Genomic DNA, 24429 nt, shown 5'->3' on the forward strand with positions numbered 1-24429 from the left:
ATTCATTTATATTGCAAAATCGCTTTTAGGCGGATATGTCTATTAACGGGAACCGATATGTCGTAATCGCGCATTTTTTTGTATGGCACGTAATCATGTTTACGTGACGAATAAAAGTGTCATATAATGTACAATATGTTACATTAATTATCGAACAAAATTCGAACATTATCATATGAAGAAGTTTGAACTTCACGTATCAAAAGAGCGAATCAAAATTAATTAAAATGTTTTTAATTAAAATTGCACTTTTTTCAAAATTAAAATAAATATGCAGCAATTGTTAATATAATTTGCTTCATAAATATATTCGTTTTGGCGTCTTTCATATGTATGTAAATATATCAAAATCAGTATTGACAAATAGTGGAAAGAGTAATGTATTATAATCATCATAATAACATAAATATATGTAGACACTTATTTTCGTCATTTTATCACTGTTTTTGAAATATGTGTCTCTGTCCCGAAATATTTAGCTTGCGAAGATATAAAACGATATTGTCAAAGTAAAATAACATTCTTACGAAAACACTTTAATAATATATAAAAAGTTGCATTAGATCAAATAACAAGTTGTTAATCCAATAAAACACAGCCATTTGTAGAAACATTTTCATATAAATCTCATTTCATACATATATAGATAATTTTTAATAAATAATAAATTTTTTTGACAAGTCTAGAATATGTTTTATAAATAAATTTCAAAGAATAAAAGCTTCCAAATTACAAATAAGGGGGAGACCATCAAAAAACTAAATTAAATTCCTACATGCAATCTATTAAAGAATAAACTAATCGTCGACATACATGTGCACTAAAACAGAATTGGTAGCACGTGAAACTGAAATTAGATCTCAGGCTGATGCAGTTTCAATCTCCCAGATTACGTTCCTTCACTATTTTCACACCGGGACACGTTTTGCTTAGACACAAATATCTTTGCGAACACATCCGTACCACTATAATAATAATAATAGAAACGTTCTCCAAACGTTTGACCAGTAACACGGTTAAATGCACATATACGCAACACGATTCCGTCGACGTCGCGATGTCAACTGAAGGCCCACGTATATAATGCATCGAGGCGAGGCCGAAGAGGCCCCACCAAAGTACGTTCGAACCGAAGTCGGGAACACCAGGTGTGTGTTAGACGAGGGGACTCGTGCCGGCAGGTGAGAACGACCATCTGATCTCTGGCCAAGGATAATCATTCGACCGGCAAGGATAGCCGGACGTTCCGGATCCGTTTGTATTTCTCGAATAAACACTTATCACAAAAATGCGAAGATGAGCAAAATCATTCTCCAACAGTTATATTGACTCTCTAAATATAAATGCGTATTTATAGTTATGAGATTGCTCAAATGAAAAAGAATTTAGAAGAAAAAGTGCTTTTTTAAATAATTTTTTTTTAGCTTGAAAGAATATAATAATAAAATAATTTTTTTTGCATTTGTCTACGTTTTTTAAATCGAATCTTAATGTTCAAAGGTTCTTTAAAAAATAATTTTTTTAATATGTGTACTATTCATATAGTCCTTTTTCGTCAAATATGCAAATATGCAAATAGAATTTGAATGCTAGTTTGAAGACAGTTAACAATTTTTAATTATTAAAATTTGATCAATAATAATTTAAAAGCTTATTTTTACACAATTTATATAGGACCATTATAAGCTTAAATGTCTTTAGTGTGTGATATTATTATTAATAATATTTATTATTAATCCCAATGGAATGTTAATGAAAATTTTTTCAGAACTGAGCACCACTGTTGTTACTTTCACCATCGCTGGGCGATTCAGGCCTGATGGAAGAACTTATGGAAAGTAATAAAAGGGGCAAGAAGAAGGGGTTCTACCCACTGATTCCTGTCTACCTTGAGCGGTGCTCCTTCATTCTATCTTGTTCCTTTACAAACATTTTTTGCTCTGCTGTTGTTCGACTCTTTATTCTAGACTACTGCAGTTTTCTTTTTTATATAGTACCTAATTTTAACGATAATGCTAAAATATTTTATTATATAACATATGTTTAATATATACTTTTCTTTTCATTTATGATTCTTTGATTGACTTAAACTCGACTTCATTATTTATTATAATGTATGACGATTCAAATAATATTTTATTCTTGATTATTGTACAAATAAAAAAATAGATGGTATATATTTTATTATCTTCTCGATAAAAAATGATGCATCCATCAAAATTATGATAATTATTAACGTTTCATTTAAGAATATTGTATATATATTATTATTATAAATTAATTGTTTAAAGTTTAAACAAATAAAATAATATTTCTCATTTAAAGCGCTTGGAGAACATTTATGCGCGTTGAACATGTAAATTGAACTTTTTATTTAGCATTATTAGCATAGTAATTGTGAATCAACTTGATTGATTCTACCATGAATTGTTGCAATCATTTTTCTTCTCTTTATTTCATCATTGCATTAAATGAGTAATAAAGTGTCACAAGTTCGTCGAAAAGTATACCATATATTCGCGGTTTTTCCAACATCATATATGTTTCGCAACTCGTCGCGAGGTCGCCAACGAGGATGTTCTTCGCGCGGCTCATTAGAGTAGTGAATTAGTAACTCCGGTTCAACGAGCTCGGAAAAGGCATCCCAAGAGATAGAAGGGAAAAAGCACACCCAAACGAGTATAGGCGCGCATAAAAGGAATATTTTGTCCCTTGCCCCACGCAAATGATCACTATTCGAGGGTTAAAGACTGGTCCCTTTGACGCATTTCAAACGCAGAATTAGAGTTTCTTGTTGTAGATCGACAAAAAGTTTGCATTCAGTGAAACTTTCTTTACAAGAGCAATCAATTTTATCGATTTATATCCCGTAATCCCGTTAAATTTGTCAGAATTTATATGAAATGTATGCAAACTGTATGAAGAAATATTTGAATATATGTTATTAAATTTTGTCTCTATAAGATATAAATTCTGGTATGAAACAAAAAAGAATTAAATTTGAATTTTTAGTTTATTCTTTTTACATACAAATTAATCGTATTTTAAAATCCTCATAAATTATTGACGAGCTTCTCGAATTAGCTTTTGTATATTTTATAAAATAAACGATTCTTAAAATTATCAAAAAATTACATAATTTATCTGTATAATTAAGAAGAAAATTAGATCTTTTTCTGAAGTGGAAGGAGATCTGCGTTTTTGTAATCTATATACCAGTCTTCAACCTTCGCTCTTTCGATATCGAGAATTCCTCACACACACACACACACACACACACAAAAGAAGAAAGAGAAATATATATAAATACCTGAGAAAATTCCGGTCTTTTGAAATCATCTGAATGGAATATATGTAGAAGAATCGCAATCGGCCGGCTGTGATGAAGTCCCATTTCGACTAATGACTGTAGCGTGTGTGATCCATTTTTAACGCTGACACTGGCATAATATTGTCATTGCTGCTCTCGAGACGAGACGTTGGACACCTCATTATTATCCAGCTGTGCACACGTAGGTTTGCCTCGCGTGAACTACACTGCAAAAATTAACACTTGTGTTAAGTGTCGTTGAGCTCGAGCTTGTGTGGGCTTTGGATTGTTATTACGATATTTTTACACAAAATTCTAATGCGTTTATATATTTATTCTGAACTCAAGAATTATGCTAAACACATTTTTTTCATGAATGAAAAACTAGAGCAAAAAATTTAATTTTTATAAATTTTTAATTTTTTTTAATACTTTGCTTACATGTATATTTTCTAATCTGTGTCGTAAAAAAATTATTAAAGTCATAAATCATAATAAAAAAGATATATAAATTTTATGTGATATGTAAATCTTTTTTAATCGAGCTATATTATTATCGTTTTTTTAATTTCTATATTTTTAAAAGATTACAAATAAACAGAAATTATATATAATAAAATAAACTATCAAGTTTAATATAATTTATTATAATTTCTTGATTATGATTTGATATTTTTTATTGGACATATTAATTATCAAAATATAATATCACAATCTTAAGCAATATTTTGAAAAATTGATTTTGTAGTTAATAATTTTAATTCAATTTAAAAAGATTATTAGAAGGATGCAGACTGCTAAAATTAGGTGATAAATCGATATATATTTGTCTTAAATATTCTGAATTATTATATTATAGATAATTATATATATACCAACAATTATATTTTCTTATAATTATAATAACAGAATATATATTCAATATACTTTTTATTTGAAAATTTCTATGTTGCTTATTCGTGCGTGAACGATAATTTCACATGCTAATGAGTAGGAAAAATATTTATTTTTCATACATGTATATATATGTATGTACGCATATGCACACACGCACACACGCGCGCACACATACATATACACATATATGTGTGTAATAATTAAAAAATATACCTCATCCAAAGTATTCTGTTTAAACAATGAAACAAAATAAATCGAAGGTTAACGGTTAACGAGTGGATGAGAGTCCATAACGAGTGGACAAATAAATTGACACAGAAAACACAGTATACATATCAATTAAAGAAGAAAAAGTCGGAACATTCGGTTTGTAACAATATAATTTGTACTTATTTGTTGGTCAATTAAGCGTATCACGCAATAATGATCGTAATTAATGATAAAATAATGACAAAATCACTCACCAACAAACTCGCGCGTACGCTTCGTGAATTTTCTCGCGCTTTTTCTCATTCTCAGCAATGCTACCAACTTCATATTTGCGTTCATCACTAGATAGAAATTGTTGCAACTTTGCTAATACCAACCTTAGAACAATATTTGAATCTAGAGACAAACTCGAAGATCGTGGATCGTGGAATGCACAGTAGTGTGCAAAAAAATTATAAACAATAATGTGTGGTCGAGCTTGTTGGTAAGTAATTTATTTTTTGTCATTAGTTTATCATTAATTATTATAATTATTGCAAAATATGATATATTTAATTATGTGTGATTGAGCTTGTTGGTAAATAAAATTTTGCCATTTATTATTATATAATTACTACAATTATTATATGTGATACATTTAATTATGTGTGTGATCTTTATAATTTATATAAATATCTTATAAAACATTATAATTTACAGTTCATTGGATCCAGACACTTTGTGTTGTGCGTGTGAATATAAAGATGCCAATGGTAAACAACAGAAACTGACATGGGCTAAAACTGAATTAGAATATACTCCATCATATAATATGGGACCACAAGATGTTTTGCCCTGTGTGGTATCTGGTTCACATTTTGACGAAGAAAAAGAAAGAGTCTTGTGCGCCATGATATGGGGAATGATTCCACCTTGGCATAAAGTAAGTAAAAATATTAGAGCTTTTTAGTGTTAAAATGATAGTTGTTCTATATGCCAGTTTGTTATTTAGCATCTTGTAACCGATTGAAATTGATTATTATAAGATATATTAATCTTTTATTAATATATGTAATAACTCATGTAAGATTTTAACTTTTTTTTCAGGGAGATTACAAAAAACGATTAGATAAGTTATCCACTCACAATGGTCGTCTGGAAAGCATACAAACCTCAAAACTATATTCTCCATCGCTACGAAATCAACAACGATGCATTGTGGTCTGTGAGGGTTTCTATGAGTGGAAAGCTGGTACAAGTAACAAGTCTCCAAAGCAACCGTATTATATATATGCAACTCAAGATAAAGATATAAAAGTGGACGTTCCCACAACATGGAATAATGAATTTTCTGAGATAGATGGATGGAAAGGTTTCAAAGTATTGAAACTGGCTGGAATATTTGGAACATTTAAAACTGAAGAGGTATACAAGCTTTTTTTCTATTTTATTATATCAGAAATAATTAATATTTAAGATATTTGTAATCGACTGTATTATTATTACAGGGGAAAATTATACATAGCTGCACAATTATTACAAGAGAGAGTAATAAGATTTTGTCTTGGCTGCATCATCGCATGCCAGTATGTCTGAGCAACGAGGAAGAATGTCAAGTAAGTGTTTATATAATATCATTATATATCATTGCAGAAAGATATGAATTTAGTATATGGATACTGTATATTCTTTCTAAATTTTTTATATATTTAATCAAAATCTATTTTCTTTTATTAGGTATGGTTAAATAAAGATTTATCGACAGATGAGGTTATTGAAAGGTTAAATGACATGATATTACAAGAACAAACTTTGAGCTGGCATCCAGTATCCACGATTGTTAATAATGTACTCCATAAAACTGCTGATTGTAGAAAAGAGATGAAACCACAGTAAGTAAAAATCTGTAAAATTAAAGATAAATCTTTAATGATTTATAGAACTATACATTAAGAAAATCTATACATTTTTTTAACTCTATTTCTAATTAATTTTTAATATTGTATGACAAGATTAAACAAATTATTCATTTATTTTCTATAGAGAAGAAAAAAAAGATAATCAAAAATCTTTTATGGCTTCTTGGCTACTAAAAGGATCTGCTTTAAATAAAAGAAAAAGTACAGATACCAATAAAAATACAAATATAAATCATGAGGAAGATGAAAAAAAGCCCTCAAAAATTCAAAAGAAAAATTAAAATTTATACAAATTGATTCGCATTTTTCATTTGCGCGGTGCATTTGCTGATTAAATGTTTATATTATTATGTATATATTTTTAATATAATATATATTATTTCTTAAATATATATATATAATAATTTATTTCATTCTCACAGTATTTTTTTTCAAATATATTATAATCTCGCCAATAGTTGTTGTTGAACAGTATTTCATTGATTAAAAAAAACTATTATAAATATACTGTAAACATGTGACATTTATATATATGTTAATTATTAATTTAATATTATTATAGATACATTTCTCTCAAGAAATGCAACTACTTCGCATAATTGTACTTTTTGTATTATGTAATATATTTTTCTAATAATTATATTTTAGAAATTGTTCTTAATAAAACATTCCAAAACTTTCATAAAATGAAAATGAAGTCAAGTAAAAGTCCAAGTAAAAATATACTCGCATAATAGTAAATTAATCAATTTAATTAATTATATATTTTTATTTGACAATATAACTTTTCAGTATCATAAAAACTTGACTGGAATTTTTATAATATATATATATGTCATTATATGAAGCATCTATATATTTCACAATAATATATAATATATTTCATCAAAAGAAATATAAATTCGCTCTTTTCAAACTTGGAATAACCGCGCCACCAGAATGGAACTAGCAGCCGTCCAATAGCAATCGCCTCAAAAGCCCTTAAGTTGGCAGGCTTGAGAACTGCGAGCTCAGCCGTCGTCGTCGAGTCTGCGCAGGCGCAGTCGCGCGTGTCGCGGTGGACCAATAATAGGTTACGTACGCAAGTCTGCGAGTCCTCTGCAGAACCGCCGTTTGCGTTTCACGATTTCTTTGTCGTCGTCGCGCTTCGACAACGCGGAACTTGCTACTCGCCGACGAGACAGTCCGCACATGACGTTAAATCGAGCGGCGGAATAGCGGAATCGAAAGAGTGCGAGCGCGTGTTTGTGTGTTTGTGTGTGTGTATATGTGTGTGTCCAACGCGCGCGGCCCAGCCTCTTCGTGACTGCGTGCGTGCTTCTATTTCCACGTTCCGTTAGGAGGATCCAGGAGATCCGGGAGTCAGCGAGAGCCGCCAGGATGACCAGCAGCGAGCAAACGCGAGAGCAGACCATCAGCAACGTCGAGACCGAGTATCACGAGATCAACTCCAAGGGAGCTTGGCCGATCCTCTATCAGGTGAGAGAAGGAACGAGGGTGAATAAAGGAAGGAAGGAAGGAAGTGGAGGGAAAGAGAGAGAGAGAGAGAGAGAGAGAGAGAGGAATGGCTCGCTCTTCCGCTCGACGACGGCTCTTCCGCTGCCATTTCCGACGATTTTAACGTTTGACACGTCGTGCCGGCTTCTCTTTATCATTCTCTCTCTCTCTCTCTCTCTCCCCCTCTCGCCCTCTCTCTCTCTCTCTCTCCCCCTCTCTCTCTCTCTCTCTCTCTCCCCCTCTCGCCCTCTCTCTCTCTCTCTCTCTCTCTCTCTCCCTCTCTCTCTCTCTCTCTCTCTCCCTATCACTCTCGCTCTCTCGGACTCCCTCGTGTCTCGCCTTCATCGTTTTTCCAAGATCACCTTTTCCTCCAATTGTCCCATAAAATACTCCTAAGACGTTCTATACAAGTCAGATTCGCTCCATTACTGCGTGAGAACATTTGCCGGTTCGAGAACCGCTAGGTTGCATATGAATAGGTAACGTTTCGCGGAAGAAAAATCGTAGAGCCAGGAGAGAATATTCACATACTCGCGCAAAAATATATTCCACGTATTTTTTATCGTTCGATTTGACGTTTAATTTGACAGATCGACACGTGATCTCGTAGCGGGAATATGTATTTAATTTTTTTTCAACTCGTTCTTGTGTATTTTGTAATCAATATCTCGTGGAATGTATCGATAGACAATAGAGAGTGTGCGATTCGATGCCGACACGCGAATTCGCCGAACTGTAGCTATATGTAATGACTTCCGCGTTATTGCGTCGATATTATTCTGCTATTTGCGATTCGCATAAGATTGAGATTAATCTTGACAGATGGGGTTTTTTATTAGAATTCGTTGCAAAGAAAGTGACATATACACATTCACACACGTCACTTGTGGCATCTGTCAAACGGGAGATTGACAATTGTACGCCTTTGCTCGGTTTATGTATATACGATGGCATGATTGTGCTCTTCAAGGTCAAAGTTTCCAGCTCGGAAATATATGGTTTCAGTATATTTAGCGATCACACGCAATTTCTCCGAAGCGTGAGAAACTCGATTATGTACGATACACTCGAATGCTACAATTATTAAAAGTTGCTATATCTTTCTTAATATCTTTTACCGTGATGTTGTCTCCTAATCTCAATGAATTTTATCTCACATGATGTAATTTTTATCTCTATCTGAAGTGCTACTTTTTATCAAGATTTTATCGTATTTCATATATATAATATATTAATATTCGTGTATATATATTTTACAGTATTATATTTTAATATATATTAATATATATTTTATTTTAATATATATTAAAATATAATACTGTAATTAAAATTTTTTTATTTATATTACATTAATATATACATTAATATTACATGTGTAAAAATATATGTAGAAAGTATGTTATATTAAAAGTGGGAAGTTTTTTTTACTTTGTTTATTTTAATACAATGTATCTGATGATATGATTTATATGTTAATTAGTTATTTGATCTTATTTGTAAAAATTATAAGCCAATGTGTATTTTTATTTACTGAGTTTCTAAGTTAGTCTCGATTTGTATTATATTGTATTATAAATCAGAGTTTTATTGTATTATATATTTTGGAGCAATCTCATATTTATATAATCTACATATATGATTGTGTTTTCTAAATTAATTTATTTGGATGTATGTTGAATGTACATTGAAAATTCAGATTAAAAGCAAATTTTGAACTTTCGGAAACATGTAGAAATCTATCTATAATATATAATATATGAATTCATTATATGATTTTGAAACATTTTTATAGATTTACTTGTGTAAGACAGTAAAAGATTGCTTCTTTATATGCTTTACTGAATTTATCATTAATCACGACTTTTAACATTTTCCAGCATATACGTAATGAATGTGGAAATTATGAGTATACATGCAATGAATCAAAAAAACCACAGAACAAAAACTTGAATCGCTACAGGGATGTGGCACCGTACGATCACACTAGAATTATTCTTAAAAGAGGTGTATGCGACTATATTCACGCCAATCACATACAGGTAAATATTAAATTATATAAAAAATAATTTGTATGATATAAGTGGCCAACAAATGTTGCAATGTAAATGTATTATATTTGTATTATAATTTGTGTTTAGGTGGATCGTGCTCATAGGCAATATATCCTGACACAAGGACCTTTGCCGAATACTGCTGGCCACTTTTGGTTGATGGTATGGGAGCAAAATACTACAGCTGTATTGATGTTAAATAAGATAATCGAAAAGAATCAAGTCAAATGCCATCAATATTGGCCTCTGGATGACTCACACGAACCTACTATGATATTTGAAGACGTCAGTTTACAGGTGGACTATGTCAGCAAGATAGAATCTTCAGATTATACTACTAGGACATTACGGTAAATAATTACGCATGTATAACATAAATTATATCATTCTCATCAAACTTTGTTTTATAATTGACAATCATTCTTAATTTTTCTCCAAGCATTATTACAACGTTTTCAATGTTTCTAACTTATTTACAGTTTAACGGACTTGGAAACTAACGATAGTAGAGAAATCTTACATTTTCATTATACCACTTGGCCAGACTTTGGAGTACCACAATCTCCAACGGCCTTTTTACGTTTCTTGGCAGACGTTAGGCAATCAGGAGCATTAGATCAAAATGTTGGTCCACCCATTGTCCATTGTTCCGCAGGAATAGGAAGATCGGGAACATTATGCTTGGTTGATACGTGCTTAGTATTGGTATGTTGAATGGAGCCAGCGTTTTCTGTTCTGGAAGAAACCGTTTTAACAATTATTAACTGCTAATTATTTGATTGCAGATCGAGAAAAACGGTTTAAACGCTGTGAATGTGCGGGAGGTATTACTAGAAATGAGACGGTCACGTATGGGTCTGATACAAACGCCGGAACAACTGCGTTTCTCGTACGCTGCCATCATTGAAGGAGCAAAACAATCGCCACTTGGCAATTCGGTAGGTAATTCATAGGAGGTCCTAGGAGCTAATCTCGATTCTTTGATATTTTTCTTCAGCTCGGGAAAGATTTATATATTTGCATCTATATCTTTATTTTTTACAAAACATATATATGATTTCATTAAATAACTTTTTAAACAAGAGAATGTTTAAACAAAATTAATTTGATATCATTGAGCCATTGTAATCAGATTTAATCACCAACATTTTCACGGAATTTTATTAATTTATTATTTTATATTACAGAATACTGAGAACAACGAGATATTAAAGAATTATTATGAAGAGATGAATAATAAAAACAACTCATTAGAAAAAGATGATGAACCTCCCCCTCTGCCCCCTCCGAGAGGAGAATCTTTGACGCGTAGTATAATGGCAGATACTAGCCCGGATGCATCGAGTGGTACTTTTATCTTCCGTTTTCTTTTTATCGCATAAAGTATTCTTTTCACATTAATTAAAAAATGACCTTTTATGTCACGTACAGATGAATCAAGTGCACCACCCGATAAGCCGCTACCGAGTGAACCACCGAATTACGCAGAATTGTCCACAGATACATCTATGTCCTTTACAAATTGTACAAGTGAACAAAGCCTAGACGATACCACGATATGCGATGAAATCTCTCCCAGCGATACTGATAACTCTTTCCAGACAAACAGTCCTCCGTCCAATTCAGACGCGTGAGTAACATCTCTTGATAACAAACACAAACTATTTAAATATTTAATTTATTATGATACTCATAAGTTTTCTCTTGGAACAGGAAAGGGGAACTACGTCGGCGCAATCGGGAAAAGAACGAGCGACTGGCGGCGCAAGTGCGCGAGATGAAACGCCGACAGAAGGAAACGGAAGAATGGCAGAAGCTCAAGAGGTCATTATTTACGCCCCTTACAATAGGCTTAGGCATTGGAATCGGTGGGGGTATCGTAGCGCTGTATTATTATTTGTACATGCGTAGTTAGATCTATCGTATCGCATTTAATGGTATTGTACGTACGTACGTACACGCGAATTTTCAGCAACATTTGAATGATCTAGATAATCGAAGGAAGGTTACTTTTTAACACGCGATTCTATAATGCAAGGTTTTTCATAACTTAATCTTGACTAAAACATCTCTGAGAAATCGAAAAAGAGCGTACTGTACGACCCGTAGTATAATCGTGCATTGCCAGCGATATCGCAAACATAATATTGTTTCCACATATCGAAACAATAAGCGAGAAAAGAAAACGTTAAGAGAAAAAGAACAGCGCTAAGAAGTAACCAAGAGCACGCTGCTTGTATGTTCGAGCAGAATAATAATTGCAGAATCGGAAATCGACGAAGGCAGGAAAAGGAAAAGGACTTTCGATTTGTATTTTTATATTGTGATTTACTCTCGACAAGTACCTAGAACGTTAGGGCGCGTATCATATGTTCTTTTCACAATTTTTTACTTCCCCTTAAACTGTTACTATCGAAAAGCGAGTAGCTTGTTTGATGTACGCGTTTACGGAAACATTATAATGAGAGAATATGGAATATAGTTATATTAGCTTTCTTCGTGCTTTTTTTCATAATTCTCTTCGATAAAAATATTTACTCAGATTTGCTCTAGTTACATAATAAACTACTATATCATTATATGATTAGATTCGCGATTCTGAGCAGTCATTCAGTCTTTATTCACACATTATAGCGGTGATGATAAGCTGGTATAGTATTACATAGTCACGCTTAGTACGAATCATGGTTATACATATAAAGTTATATGAATTAATTATCAATATAGTCAATTTTAATTTGGAAGACTACATCTTCTGGAAGGTGAATGACTTTGACTTCGTCATTTTCCGTAAATAATTCGTGAATGTACATTTCTATACTAGTACCCGATATTTTTCTTGTAATTCAATTAACATAACAATCGATAAGCAAGAAAGGCGCAGATTACATTTCTGTGATTTTTAATGAATCATTTTTAAGTATGCGAACTAGGCTTACTATTAATAATATATATTTCAGGGTATCAAAATGAACTGAAATTTCCAAATTGTCTGGCGAAATTTCCAATTTGTCTTAGATTTATATTTTCAAATTATGGAGTTTACGAATTACAAAGTTCGTGGAAGCTCATAATAATAAGCTCGTAATCTCCATATTAAAAAATATGAGTTTAATTGATTTTGGAAATATGCCTTTTAATTTCTTTAATAGAGATTAAATAGAAGTACACTAGGTTTAGAGAGAAATTGTTAAACAGTTTTATTCTAGTTTCTATAGATGAATGTCTTTTTAATTACTTATCAATTGAAGTAGATTCTATTGTGTTTCACATCAAAAACACTCATAAAAGGAATTATACATATTATATATTGACACTTTACAAACTAGTGTTTCAAAGATGTTTTTTTTACTTGTAGTAATCTCACTTGATTTTTTATGGGCTATGAGTAAGATATATTTTCTTTCTTATTTTCGATCTTTTTATTTTCCCTTTTTTTTTTGTTACAACAGATTTTATAGTTGCATTTTGTAAATTGTCATTTGAGATGTAAATTTGATGCAGCTACTGAAAAACTCGTGTTAAAGCTTGCTATTTGTACGAATCCTATTATTTTGCACAGCAATATTATAGAATTATAGAAACGATTACTTTACTCTGCAACAAGACATTCCTGATATATGGATATATTAGCTTTAAATTTTTCTTATTTTTAAATAAAATTGGATTTTCTAGATTTTTTTAGATACATTAGTCATATGAAAAAATTGAGTTTATCAAAAATCTTTTCATTATCATGAACGATTATTATTTATTTTTAGTATTACTTGATTCACAAAGTATAGATGTCAGAAATTACGAAATTATAAGAACGATAAATCATTGGTAGCATCAAAAGAACAGACGCGAAAATATATTCTGTATATAACACAAATTGTTATTTCCAAGAGATATTAGTTACTTCTGCATTATAGATTCTCGCCTTTGATTCTTCTTTAAATCGAGCCATTTTTACACATTGCATTCTACTTCAATATTCGTATATTAAGTTCCGAAAGTTCGAATAATGAAGTTACATTAATCGTTAGAGAAACGGGGGAAGTTTTAAGAAAAAAAAAAAAAAAAAGAAAAAAAAATCTTAGAAAATGTGTATTTCAGTTCATCGCCCAATAACATATATATGTTACAAACTGTACATTGGGCGTTGGATAAAGACTGAGTATGTCTAATGACTTCTAGGAAGACGGAAGGTGGACGAAGTAAACGAAACGGTGAAATAATGAGAGTTTAAGCCCGCGTATTTCTTAAGTCGAGCTTTTATATAGATCATCTTGAGAGAAAGACTTGTCAGATCGTGTTCCATCCAAAGATGAAGCGTAATGAGGGAAGCGTGTGCAGTCGGTCATACGTCGCGGTAATATATATATCTGAAAAAAACGCGCGTTCGCCAAAGCGTATTTTCTACTTTTGTACGTTACTGCCGTTGGAACACGATCTCCCAACGAGGTTTTAAACACGTCGGATTTGCGTATATATAAATATATATTGACGTGCTCTTCGCGTGATTATGGAATGGTACGCGGCGAAAAAAAAAAAATTGAAACAAAAAAAGTACTCTACGAGGAACTCGAGGGGATATGCAGTATTCTCTTTATTGTCAACAACACGTTTTAACTTTATGCACCTATATTAATATACTATATATTGTTATCTAATTTTTATCGAGATATTATTTATATAAGTATATGTAAAAACTGCAATCTCTTTCTCTCTCTCTATCTATCATCAAGCAGGATTCGGCGCGAAACTAATTTCGCGATTAATCGTTATCGCGTATCAATCGAGAGATATTGCAATTCGCAATTTATTTATCATCGTTTTACGCCCGAGAAAGAGCGAAGACGTTACGATCATAGACACTCATCTCCCCTGTTGTTGACGATCGCGCGAAGCTTCCGGAAGTGAGACATATTACGCTCACGTAGGTTCACAGGTCACGAAGACACGGTGCTAATTAAAAGTTCCAAAACCGATGCGCGCTCCGAAGTGCGTGCCTGTGTGTGTGTATGTATGTGTATGTGTGTGCGTGTATAAATTTAATGCGTGCATGAAGGGAATGAATACGAAATAGGAGTGCGAAGTAGGATGGGAGCCGATGTTGATCGTGCAACTCGTGAAGCATTAATTGAGAACATTGTGAGCGCAACTTTCGCACATTATTATTGGAAATTGATTTCTCCGGGGTACAAAATATTTTCACACACATAGACACACATTCACACACGTACAATAGTATATATTCCTATCTTCTACCTTTATTATAATATAATTTTATTAATTTCATGTCATTTTTACAAAAAGGTACCATTATCTTCTTGCCAGTTATTTTAGAAATAATAATTTTTTTTATACATACACATGATTTATTACAATTTATATTATTAGCCTCTGAAAGCGTCTGACTGAGCTTCGCAATCAGCATCGGGCAAGACACGAAAAGAGCAGATCCGGCGACACATTCTTTTATATTACTCGTGTGTACAATAGACATAACGTTATATACATACAAGCAAAAAAAACACAGAAACATAGCTAAGTGCCTACTCGTATAAACAAGGGGAAGAAAGTGAAACCACAGCGATCGGTTAAAAATAATGTAACGGTAGCGGATCTCTCCCCTTTTTGGAAGAGCATAGTCACCGTGGAGAAGCGAACCGTTCTTAATATATATCTGACAATATATAAGTAGATAATTATCTAGTAAATATATCTATCAGATTGTGTGATTCATTCGAAATGGTATAGTTTTTCGGTGCTGTCACTATATTTTAAGTAATAGATATCTCTTATTTTTTTTTTTTTTTTTCAATTTTCCATACACAATTTTTATAAGTTGTATATAATTTTTTTTTTTTTTTTTATAATCAAGAATTTATATAGCTTCCTTTTTAATCGAAAAAAATTAGCATATTCCGACGTGGAACAATTTTAATAAAAATGCGGGTCTTATTGGAGACTACAATTTCTCTCTCGCTATATTTTATCTTACAAAATTAGGTGTACAAATATTCTTGCGATGTGTATCAAGAAAGAGAGCCCATTTCGAATTAATCAATTTATCATAATCTCCGGATTGCCGAGCGATCGGGTACTTCAGGGTACATTAATACATGAAATGCGCGAGCAATGATTCCGAGCTTATGTATCTCGAGTGGAAGTCTATGTTGAGAAAACGATTAATCAAGCGCGCTCGATCCTGCGCGAAAAGAATGTTGGACTTGAAACTCATCTCCTCAATTTAAAGCAATATACGTGATCATATATGACGATATCGGTTACGAGTCGATCGATCGATGCGCTTGGCAGCCGGATTAAATAAATAATGATAAGAAGTCGAGTGTACGCATTTTAGGCAGATGTAAGAATGGTAAGACAGGGAAAATTAACAGTCCTTGAATTCTCTCTCTTAGAAGCGCATCAGTTAGAACATACACTTTGTAGATCACGTGATGTCTTTTTAGTCTACGTTTATATATACGACGGGGCCTTTTTACAGTTACACATGGTTGACGATCATCCATCGTCGATGCGGAAAGACACGAATTTACCTCAAGATAAAGAAAGAAAAATAGATAATTGTATGTGAGCGTGCTTCAAAAGATTGAGACAAAAGTACGTGAGAGTAGAAAGAGCTGGACGCTTATTCGATTAATCGGCCGTCAATGAAGAATTAGGTATCTTGTGAAACGAATGGTTGTCTTTTTAAAAAATTTTTTTAACTCTCAAAGTGCAAGAATAGATAGAAGAGAGTCAGCAAAAAGAAAAAAAATTCTGAAATATATTCAGAAAAATATATATTACCTATAAGAATATAAACCATATATTTATGTATCTCTATAATTATTATGTGTATTGCAAATACTTTTCGAAGATCTAAGTAACAATCGTCGAATAATCGTATAGCGTCGGCGAGGATAACATTCCTCTCTAGCCCATTCTGCATCCTGCAACTCGTAGTTAATTACATTTACGGTGTATCGTTGTAGGACTGTAGCGTCGAATGGTATTTTAATGTATAGAAAATTGGATGCGCACAGTAAAGGAAGAAGAAAAAAAAAATGGAAATTGGAAGCGTGAGAGAGAGAAGAACTGGATAAAGAAAGAAAAAAAGAAAAATAATAGAGAGAGGAGCGAAATACGCAACACGACGGAGAGAGAAAGATTGTCAAAATCGGTCAAATCATTATCGGCGAAACATTTCATGAAAATTTTATCCGAAACTTTACTAATCGCACTAACAACTTTACTAAATTTATTTCTTTTTCTGTAATACATAATATAAAGTCCTCCGTAATCTCTAACTTCGCCACAGCTATGTCATCGCTAGTGAGCATATTTATCCTAATTATCGGACATGATTTCGATTTTTAAAATTTATTCATACATATAATTAATCGACACGATGGAATAATCTTTTCGTGAATGACAAAATCGCTCTCTCCATCATTGTTCCGCTGCTTTGCCACGAGAAACGACAATTTTTGCACGGATAGGTACTGAACTGATATTACGAAAGACCTGCATGCAATAAAATATTATTTATACGGAAGTAACAGAGCGACAAGATCGATGATCTCACGAGCATACATGTGTATCGGATCGAAACGATCGTCTCTTACGAGACTCTTCATCGTAGAGACTTGCACTTGGCAGATATTTTACGCAGCCGGAAGAACTGAAAATAGAATCTTTCATATTATGTAGATTTCGTACCCTAATTTTTGATTACGAGTCGGACATACGTAATCCTTACAATTTACTGTGCATTTTTTATCGTAAATTTATTTTCGCAAAACAAATATGTTTTCTCTCTGTGGACAGTTCGGATTCATGTACTATGGATTCAGGTAATACAGATGTTTTTTACAAACCGATCGATGTAACTATGTAGTGGATCCCAGACAATCACGTGAAAAGACATTTTAACCTGATACTTTTATAATTTTTATATACTTGGTTCCACATAGAAAGAAGTAGTTTATTTCATTAAGATTAATAGTGCGATGAATTATTGATTATTTGTTAAATCGAGAAGAGGAATTTTTTAATTTGTACTTTTCTTTATTTAATTATTCGACGATTAATAAGAAAATCCGATGTTTACCAGGAGTATCTTAAAAAAAATGTTAATTGCTTGTTTAGTAAATATTAAAATATTTTTTGAACCTTATATTTTGTGTCCATATATTTTATTCACAAATATAATGTACGCGCTTTTTCTTTGCATCAAAGATTGGCGACTCCTGGTATGCATATTACTTTTTAATTAGATTATTATGCTTCCGATTATCGTCATGTCATAACAATAATGGCTGTACTAGTATCAGTATAATTAATTAAATCTTTTAAATAATATTTTAGATCAATCACGAATCTCATTTTCGAGAATATACAAGTTGCTGATAATAGTACATCTGTTGTTGATATCGTTCTTCATTGTAGAGTCGAGATTAAATCGTTTATTTCGAAAATTGTGTAAATACCATATTAAATACAATTCATTCTAAAATCGTCACATCTTAATTTTTGCAGAATTTTGTCAAGTTATATACCAATTTTTCGAAATAAACGGTTTGATTCGTGTGACCTTAATCCCGTCCTACCTCGTAAAAAACGAATAAACCCCGGAGAATGTTTATAATATGTTCATACATCAGCGATACGAACCGTAAAACCGTATTCCGTATATTAAAGTTATTAGCGGAACTATTTCGATTCTTATCATCTGTCATCTCTCGTACTTAAGCCTTTTCCGTCCAATCAAAGTCCGGAGAGATCCTTATCTGGTGATTTCTTTCAGATCAAAAAGCGAAACTACCGAAGGCGACGAATCTGTGCACGAGGAGGCCGAGTCCACCATCTAAAATCGAAAGAACGAATGATATAATCGTTCTCCTGCAATAACTCTCCGTTTTGTGCCTTGTCGCGTTTTAAAAAAAGAAGACGCGGGAATCTGTTTTAATACAGTGGCAATGCTTGATAGAAAAATAAATCAGATTGTTTGCTACACAAAAACAACACGATGTACGTGTATTTGTTTCCGCGTGAATTCTCGAGTCCTAGATTATAAAATTCAAGGGCTCCCACGATTTTCATCCTCTTCCAGTCTTTGACGATCTTGCAAATTGAAAATAAAATAAGGTATGAAAATTTTCAGATAATAATTTATTTTAGTAATACAAAATCTTATACTATAAAATAAGAAACATAAAGAAAAGAATTTTCTGAAATCATAAAAAGTAAGAATTGGATAACAAATGCAAAATATGACGAATAAAAATAAATTGCTAAAAAATTCTTTATTACATTATTATTACGTCAACGGAACAAATTGCATTTTTCATCGTATTATTAACAAGTTGAATGTTTTTTCTTAGTTTAAATGATGATTTATTATGCACTATATTGATGAGAGTAAAATTAAATTTTCACATGTGCAATGATGTAACAATGTGTAACATCGCAGAACATTCTACGACAGTTCTCTCTTATGTCATACATCACGTGAAGATCTAACAACATTGCATCTTGCACAACGAAATATTAATTTATTTTTTGAAAGAATATCTTCTATAATATTATATAAAATAAATTATAAAATTTATTCTTGTTATTTTTCGATTAAAATTAACAATAATCGATAAATAACAATAAATATAATAGAATATAATCAATTAATTTAATATCAAAATGTTTATTTTAGCAATATATAGAAGCAGTTTTTTTTTATATTTTAATTATTTTAAGTGCTTTAACAGTATTTTTCTGGGGTTTTTTTTCCCCCGTTACTATTTATTATGAGATGAAAAATACTGGTTAACAAAGATGAAGTTCAATTTATTTTAAAATGGAAATTTTATTTTATTTTATTAACTTGATAAATTTTATTTTTGATAAAATCAACAGAGTACACTTTAAATTATAATTGTAATAAAAATATAAAAAAGTAGGACGGAATAAATTTATAAATGTGATACATTATGATTTAAATAATTCTACGAATTATATATGTATATATAGGAAATATATATCAGCACAACACACAAGAAGCTGATGAAGAGAAAATTAGATTTATCTTACGGAATGCGCAGTTTGCGATCGAAAGCAAAATTTCTTAAATTCTGTCGCTTTATCACATTGATGTATATTTTTTAATGCATTTTTGGAAATCCCAAATCCGTGTGCGATGTGCCAAATTATCAATATTTTTCGCGTAAACAGACCACCCAGGAGATATATAATATCGTTCCCTTGTAGTCAAGTTAACACCTGCGAAATCGGCAACAAAACAAGAAGCAACGTAGTACGCCCAGGATAGATCTCGACGTGTAATCATGTCCACCTGGTTTACCAGGTCATTTATCACCCGTCGTAGAACGTCATTGTATGATTAGCGTGCTCTGGTTTGACGTCATTGTTTCGTATAAATACCGAATAATACTCGATCTCGGTCATAAAGTCACGAGAGAGCTATCCTGCCGCGCCTATTGTACTCTACTCTTAGGAGACACTTGAGTTGAGACTCGTTTCTCCTTCTTCGAGTAATCAGCTTGCAGAAGCTATCGTTATTTCCTTGCGAAGAGTCGGTGATAATCCGAGATTTCCAGACGTAAAATGGTGAGTTGATTTTTTATGTTTTACATAAATTAAAATCATCCATCGCGTGATATATATATATGTTACTTTTTGTTATAATTTTTATATTACAAGCCCAATAAATCTTTTCGTGTAATTTATAGAATGTTTGAAAAAAGTATTTTCTTTCTAGAGACTAAAGAAGAATAAATTTTGAATAAAATTAATTATATATGCATAATTGAAATATGTTTAAGAAATAAGCTCTCTAATTTTGATTCTAATTCTGAGATTACTTATTTAATATTGAAGAGAATTATTAAAAACATTCGTTCTATTTTGTCAAATATGTTTATTTGAAATATATTTCCTATTTATGTTGAACAATTTTTTATCTAAATATCTAATAAATTTTATTTTATCGAATTGCAAAGTTAATTTAATTCTTCAATGAGCTATTAATTATTCGCAAATCTTTGAAACTTATAAATTGCAAATCTTTGAAGCTTATAAATTTCCAGATATAAAGAGATACGATCTTTCATTTTTTTTCAGATGCCTGCCAAAATCATTGTCTTCGCTCTACTGTTTGTCGCCTGCTCTTATGCTTCGCCCCTTAGAATTGCAACCATGTATGGTTCTTCGCTGTTTGCGGTACCAATCTTTATTGAGGACTTCGATGAAACTCAGGCTGCCATAGATGAAGAACCGATATATTCATTAAATGACGATTCTAAGGTTGCGGATGAAAACACCAAAAACTCTTTGGATGTCGAAAAACGCAGCATTGAGAAAACAGATACTGATAATGACCTCGAGACTGCAGCTGGTACCAATGTTCTTCGTCCTCTCTTCGTCTATCGTCAGCAGGTCGCGTATCGACAACGTGCCAGAAATGCGATTCGACGAGGGAGGCGAATATAAACTGAGTAAGGAAGAATCGATTTGTGATGGATTCGGCACGACGACTATTATCTCATTTTGGTATTATCGGGAAGGTAATATACATTCGAGATATTTAGAGACTTTGATGTACAAAGTCTTAACAGCTCTAAAGATCTTTAAAATCCTAAAAGATTGAAAAAGAATCGAGAGCCTGTATGACAAGAAATCATGAATAATGAATAATTAAATTAATATTTGATAAACAAAGATAAAAGAAGATGGATAGGATAAAAGAAAAATGAAAATTGTCTTGGCGATTGAAATGACTTGATTAAATTGCCTGTTCGATAAGCTATTATGACGACAATATATGACATGTTTTTCTATCGTAAAATTCACGTACGCAGCTCACAGTTTTATGTAACTTTACGAAATAAAGCTTGTCGTTTGCGGATACTCTTATATATGTTCACGAAAAAAAAGAACTTAAGTTTAATGACGAAGCGGAAGCATGAAAATTTGAAAGGCTGGCACAAACAAAGCTGTTCTCTTGCCGGCGGAATTTAGTTAAAAAACAAAAAAAAAAAAATACGAAAAGAGGAGAAAAAAACACGAGGCCGCCAATGAGAGAAAGAAGCTTTTAAAAAAAGCGGACGAACTTTTAAACGACATGAGGGACTTCTTAGTAATTACGCTAAAAGGTTGTGGACCTTGTTGTTTTGTCGGACATTAACGGTACGAATTAACGGATGCGCTGACTCAACGAGGCCTTTTTTTAAACGATGTCGGAACTACAAAGGCGACTGGAAAAACCAGGGAAGCATTTAGCTGTTTTACGATCACATATGATCTCTTTTATAAGTTACTTTAAGTCAGATTATAACTGAATCTTCTAAATAGTTGATAAGTTGCATTTTCTTTTAATTTTATTTATATAAGTCGATTACTAGTTAAAAATAATATTGAAAAGGCTACTTACCAAAGTTGCAGAATGCAATTGAATTTATAATTTACTTGAATGTATATATATGAGAATGTTATACGATTGTGATACGATTTCTTTGATGAAATGTTACATGTGTAATTAAGCGAAAATACGTGTATAAAATTTTATAGAAATACAAAACACGTTGTTTATAAATTGGTTTATTTTTTATTCATGTATCTTTCGAATATCGAGAGATTGTTCTATGTCAGATTTATTTGTTTTTATAAGACTTATAATATTACATTTTCAGATATTGATGTTATCTGTACAGTGTATTTTTATTCGTTATTCATATCTGTTAGTTTAAGACAATTGATAAATTTATTTTTACATATATTGATATTATTTGCGAGATATTAGTTTCACATGCGCTACAAATAATGTTTATATCTTATTGTTAGAAAAAAGAATAAATTTGTTATTGATACAATATGCAAAAATATCTGTGCAGAATGAACAAAAATTGACAATTTATTATTTAATTTTATTAAGTATATTCTTATAATCCATTTTTTTTTTTTAGAAAATGACCCTTTTTAAAGAAATTATTAGTACAAATATTTTGGAGAAGATATTTTTTTCTAATTATATATAAAACGAGATAAAACATAACTTATTAAATATTGTTACAGAATTACTTCAGAGACCATCTTTTTAATCATCAATGAACATTACAATCGGAGTGCTAATTACAGTACAAGAATTAAAGAATTATCTGCTTACATCTATTGTGACACAATATTATTCTTCTAAAAGGATTTTTTTCTTTCCATTACACTATTTTTTAAAACATTGTCCACCATGAAATTGACTATGCAAATCTAATTCTTCTTTGAAGAGCAAGAAAGGACAGAAGAAAGAAAATCAAATCTCAAATTTATTTTCCTGGAAATACAGGATACCTCAAGTAGTTGCGATAGGGCTCTCTCCTGTCATTCGCCCGATACCTTTGATTTGCAAACTGTCCTCGATACCAATAAGGATATTGAAATCGATATCTATCTTCGGCCACGCCAAGATCACCCTCGAGATCCGAACTCTCTTGCGACGAACCAATATTTTCGCTCTCGACATCGGGCTCGGCACTGATATTTTCGACCGATGAGGGATTAAAGTAATCCGTATCGCTCTCTTCGACCTGGCGAGCCAGGCGAGCCGATATTAAATCAGGAGAATCTAGTGGTATATTGTGAGACGACGGATCTACATCCGATTCGTCTTTGTGATTCGACGTAGACGCATCGTCTTTTCGGTTCTCAATGCCTTTTGTATACTGTACATCCTTCGTACAGTTGTTGGAGAAGCTGATGGATGGGATTGTGGATGCATCTGATATTTTATTCAAATGTAGACCCGCCGCAAACTGTTCTCCAATTTGGACCGTATCTTTTACGGGGTTCTGGTTCACCAAGGAGCACTCAGGATCGTTCTTTACGCCTTTTGACTTCAGTAAATCTGCATGAGGTTTTTCGATGACGTTTCTCGCGTCGCATCCACTGCCCCTCGAAGCTTCAGTCGTCGTTGACGAGCCAACGGATGTTGATTCCGCCAAAATTGCGAGGGAGAAGAGGATGATGCTGAGGCGTTCCATTCTCCGTGCACGATTTTTTTCTGAATAGTATAATTTCTCGTCGCAGACTAGAGATTCAGGAAGCTGAAACGAGTCTTTTATACCTCGTTATCCAGGACTCGTTGCTAAACCGCTCGCTAAACATCACCGAGTCTCGAAGACATATCGTTAAGAAAGCGCTAACGATAAGTAAAATATTCGTTCGGTCGGCAGTTTCCGAAGTATCGCAATATACATTCTCGTAGTATTTTGTATATTTTCTGTTTCGAAAGAAAAAAAACTTACGAAAATATATATAAGAAATTAATACTTGTATGAAAAATAAATAAAATAAATGTCCAGTTTCTTTTCTCCGTTGACGTAACTGTCAAACTATAAGGGATTATTGTGCTCACAAGTACATCAATTAAAATAAAAAATAATAGTCACTTTATACAAAAAGAAAATATATGTAAAAGATACAAGTTTACAACTCGTTGGCGAAATTATTCACCCCATGATCGACGATTAATGATCTCCTTTATGATACAGCATCCTACGAAGGTATT

At 32.1% G+C, this 24429-nt stretch overlaps 4 protein-coding genes and 1 long non-coding RNA gene across 6 annotated transcripts in view; 3 read left to right on the plus strand and 2 right to left on the minus strand.

Annotated features, from left to right (window-relative positions):
* The window catches only part of LOC145941927 (uncharacterized), a 244271-nt gene that overhangs the window by 6050 nt on the left and 213792 nt on the right, over positions 1 to 24429 (minus strand). The window contains exon 8 of the long non-coding RNA XR_014426257.1: positions 3311 to 3537. This is a non-coding gene — a long non-coding RNA (uncharacterized LOC145941927). The remainder of the gene's footprint in view (positions 1 to 3310; positions 3538 to 24429) is intronic.
* Positions 4818 to 6679, plus strand: LOC145941764 (abasic site processing protein HMCES-like). Its single transcript, XM_083048042.1, has 6 exons — positions 4818 to 4901; positions 5117 to 5339; positions 5504 to 5821; positions 5905 to 6012; positions 6134 to 6288; positions 6440 to 6679. Exons 1-6 carry the CDS (start codon positions 4882 to 4884, stop codon positions 6594 to 6596), a joined length of 981 nt encoding a protein of 326 aa, XP_082904168.1. The 5' UTR covers positions 4818 to 4881; the 3' UTR covers positions 6597 to 6679.
* LOC145941919 (tyrosine-protein phosphatase non-receptor type 2-like) lies at positions 7362 to 19013 on the plus strand. Of its 2 annotated transcripts, XM_083048347.1 has the most exons (9): positions 7363 to 7794; positions 9690 to 9851; positions 9951 to 10213; positions 10343 to 10568; positions 10649 to 10801; positions 11051 to 11210; positions 11295 to 11493; positions 11577 to 11687; positions 18664 to 19013. In XM_083048347.1, exons 1-9 carry the CDS (start codon positions 7696 to 7698, stop codon positions 18725 to 18727), a joined length of 1437 nt encoding a protein of 478 aa, XP_082904473.1. In that variant the 5' UTR covers positions 7363 to 7695; the 3' UTR covers positions 18728 to 19013. The 2 variants fall into 2 exon arrangements, with proteins under 2 accessions (XP_082904472.1, XP_082904473.1); XM_083048346.1 differs by lacking the exon at positions 18664 to 19013 and having other exon boundaries at positions 7362 to 7794; positions 11577 to 18654.
* On the plus strand, positions 20112 to 22612 carry LOC145941926 (uncharacterized). Its single transcript, XM_083048355.1, has 2 exons — positions 20112 to 20480; positions 20994 to 22612. Exons 1-2 carry the CDS (start codon positions 20478 to 20480, stop codon positions 21360 to 21362), a joined length of 372 nt encoding a protein of 123 aa, XP_082904481.1. The 5' UTR covers positions 20112 to 20477; the 3' UTR covers positions 21363 to 22612.
* Positions 22933 to 23964, minus strand: LOC145941925 (uncharacterized). The gene has a single exon (XM_083048354.1). It carries the CDS (start codon positions 23900 to 23902, stop codon positions 23189 to 23191), a length of 714 nt encoding a protein of 237 aa, XP_082904480.1. The 5' UTR covers positions 23903 to 23964; the 3' UTR covers positions 22933 to 23188.

This window comes from Prenolepis imparis, unplaced genomic scaffold, assembly GCF_030444845.1.
Source record: "Prenolepis imparis isolate NDT839.2.m4 unplaced genomic scaffold, iyPreImpa1.0 SCAF_10, whole genome shotgun sequence".
In the NCBI taxonomy this organism is placed as follows: Eukaryota; Metazoa; Arthropoda; class Insecta; order Hymenoptera; family Formicidae; genus Prenolepis; species Prenolepis imparis.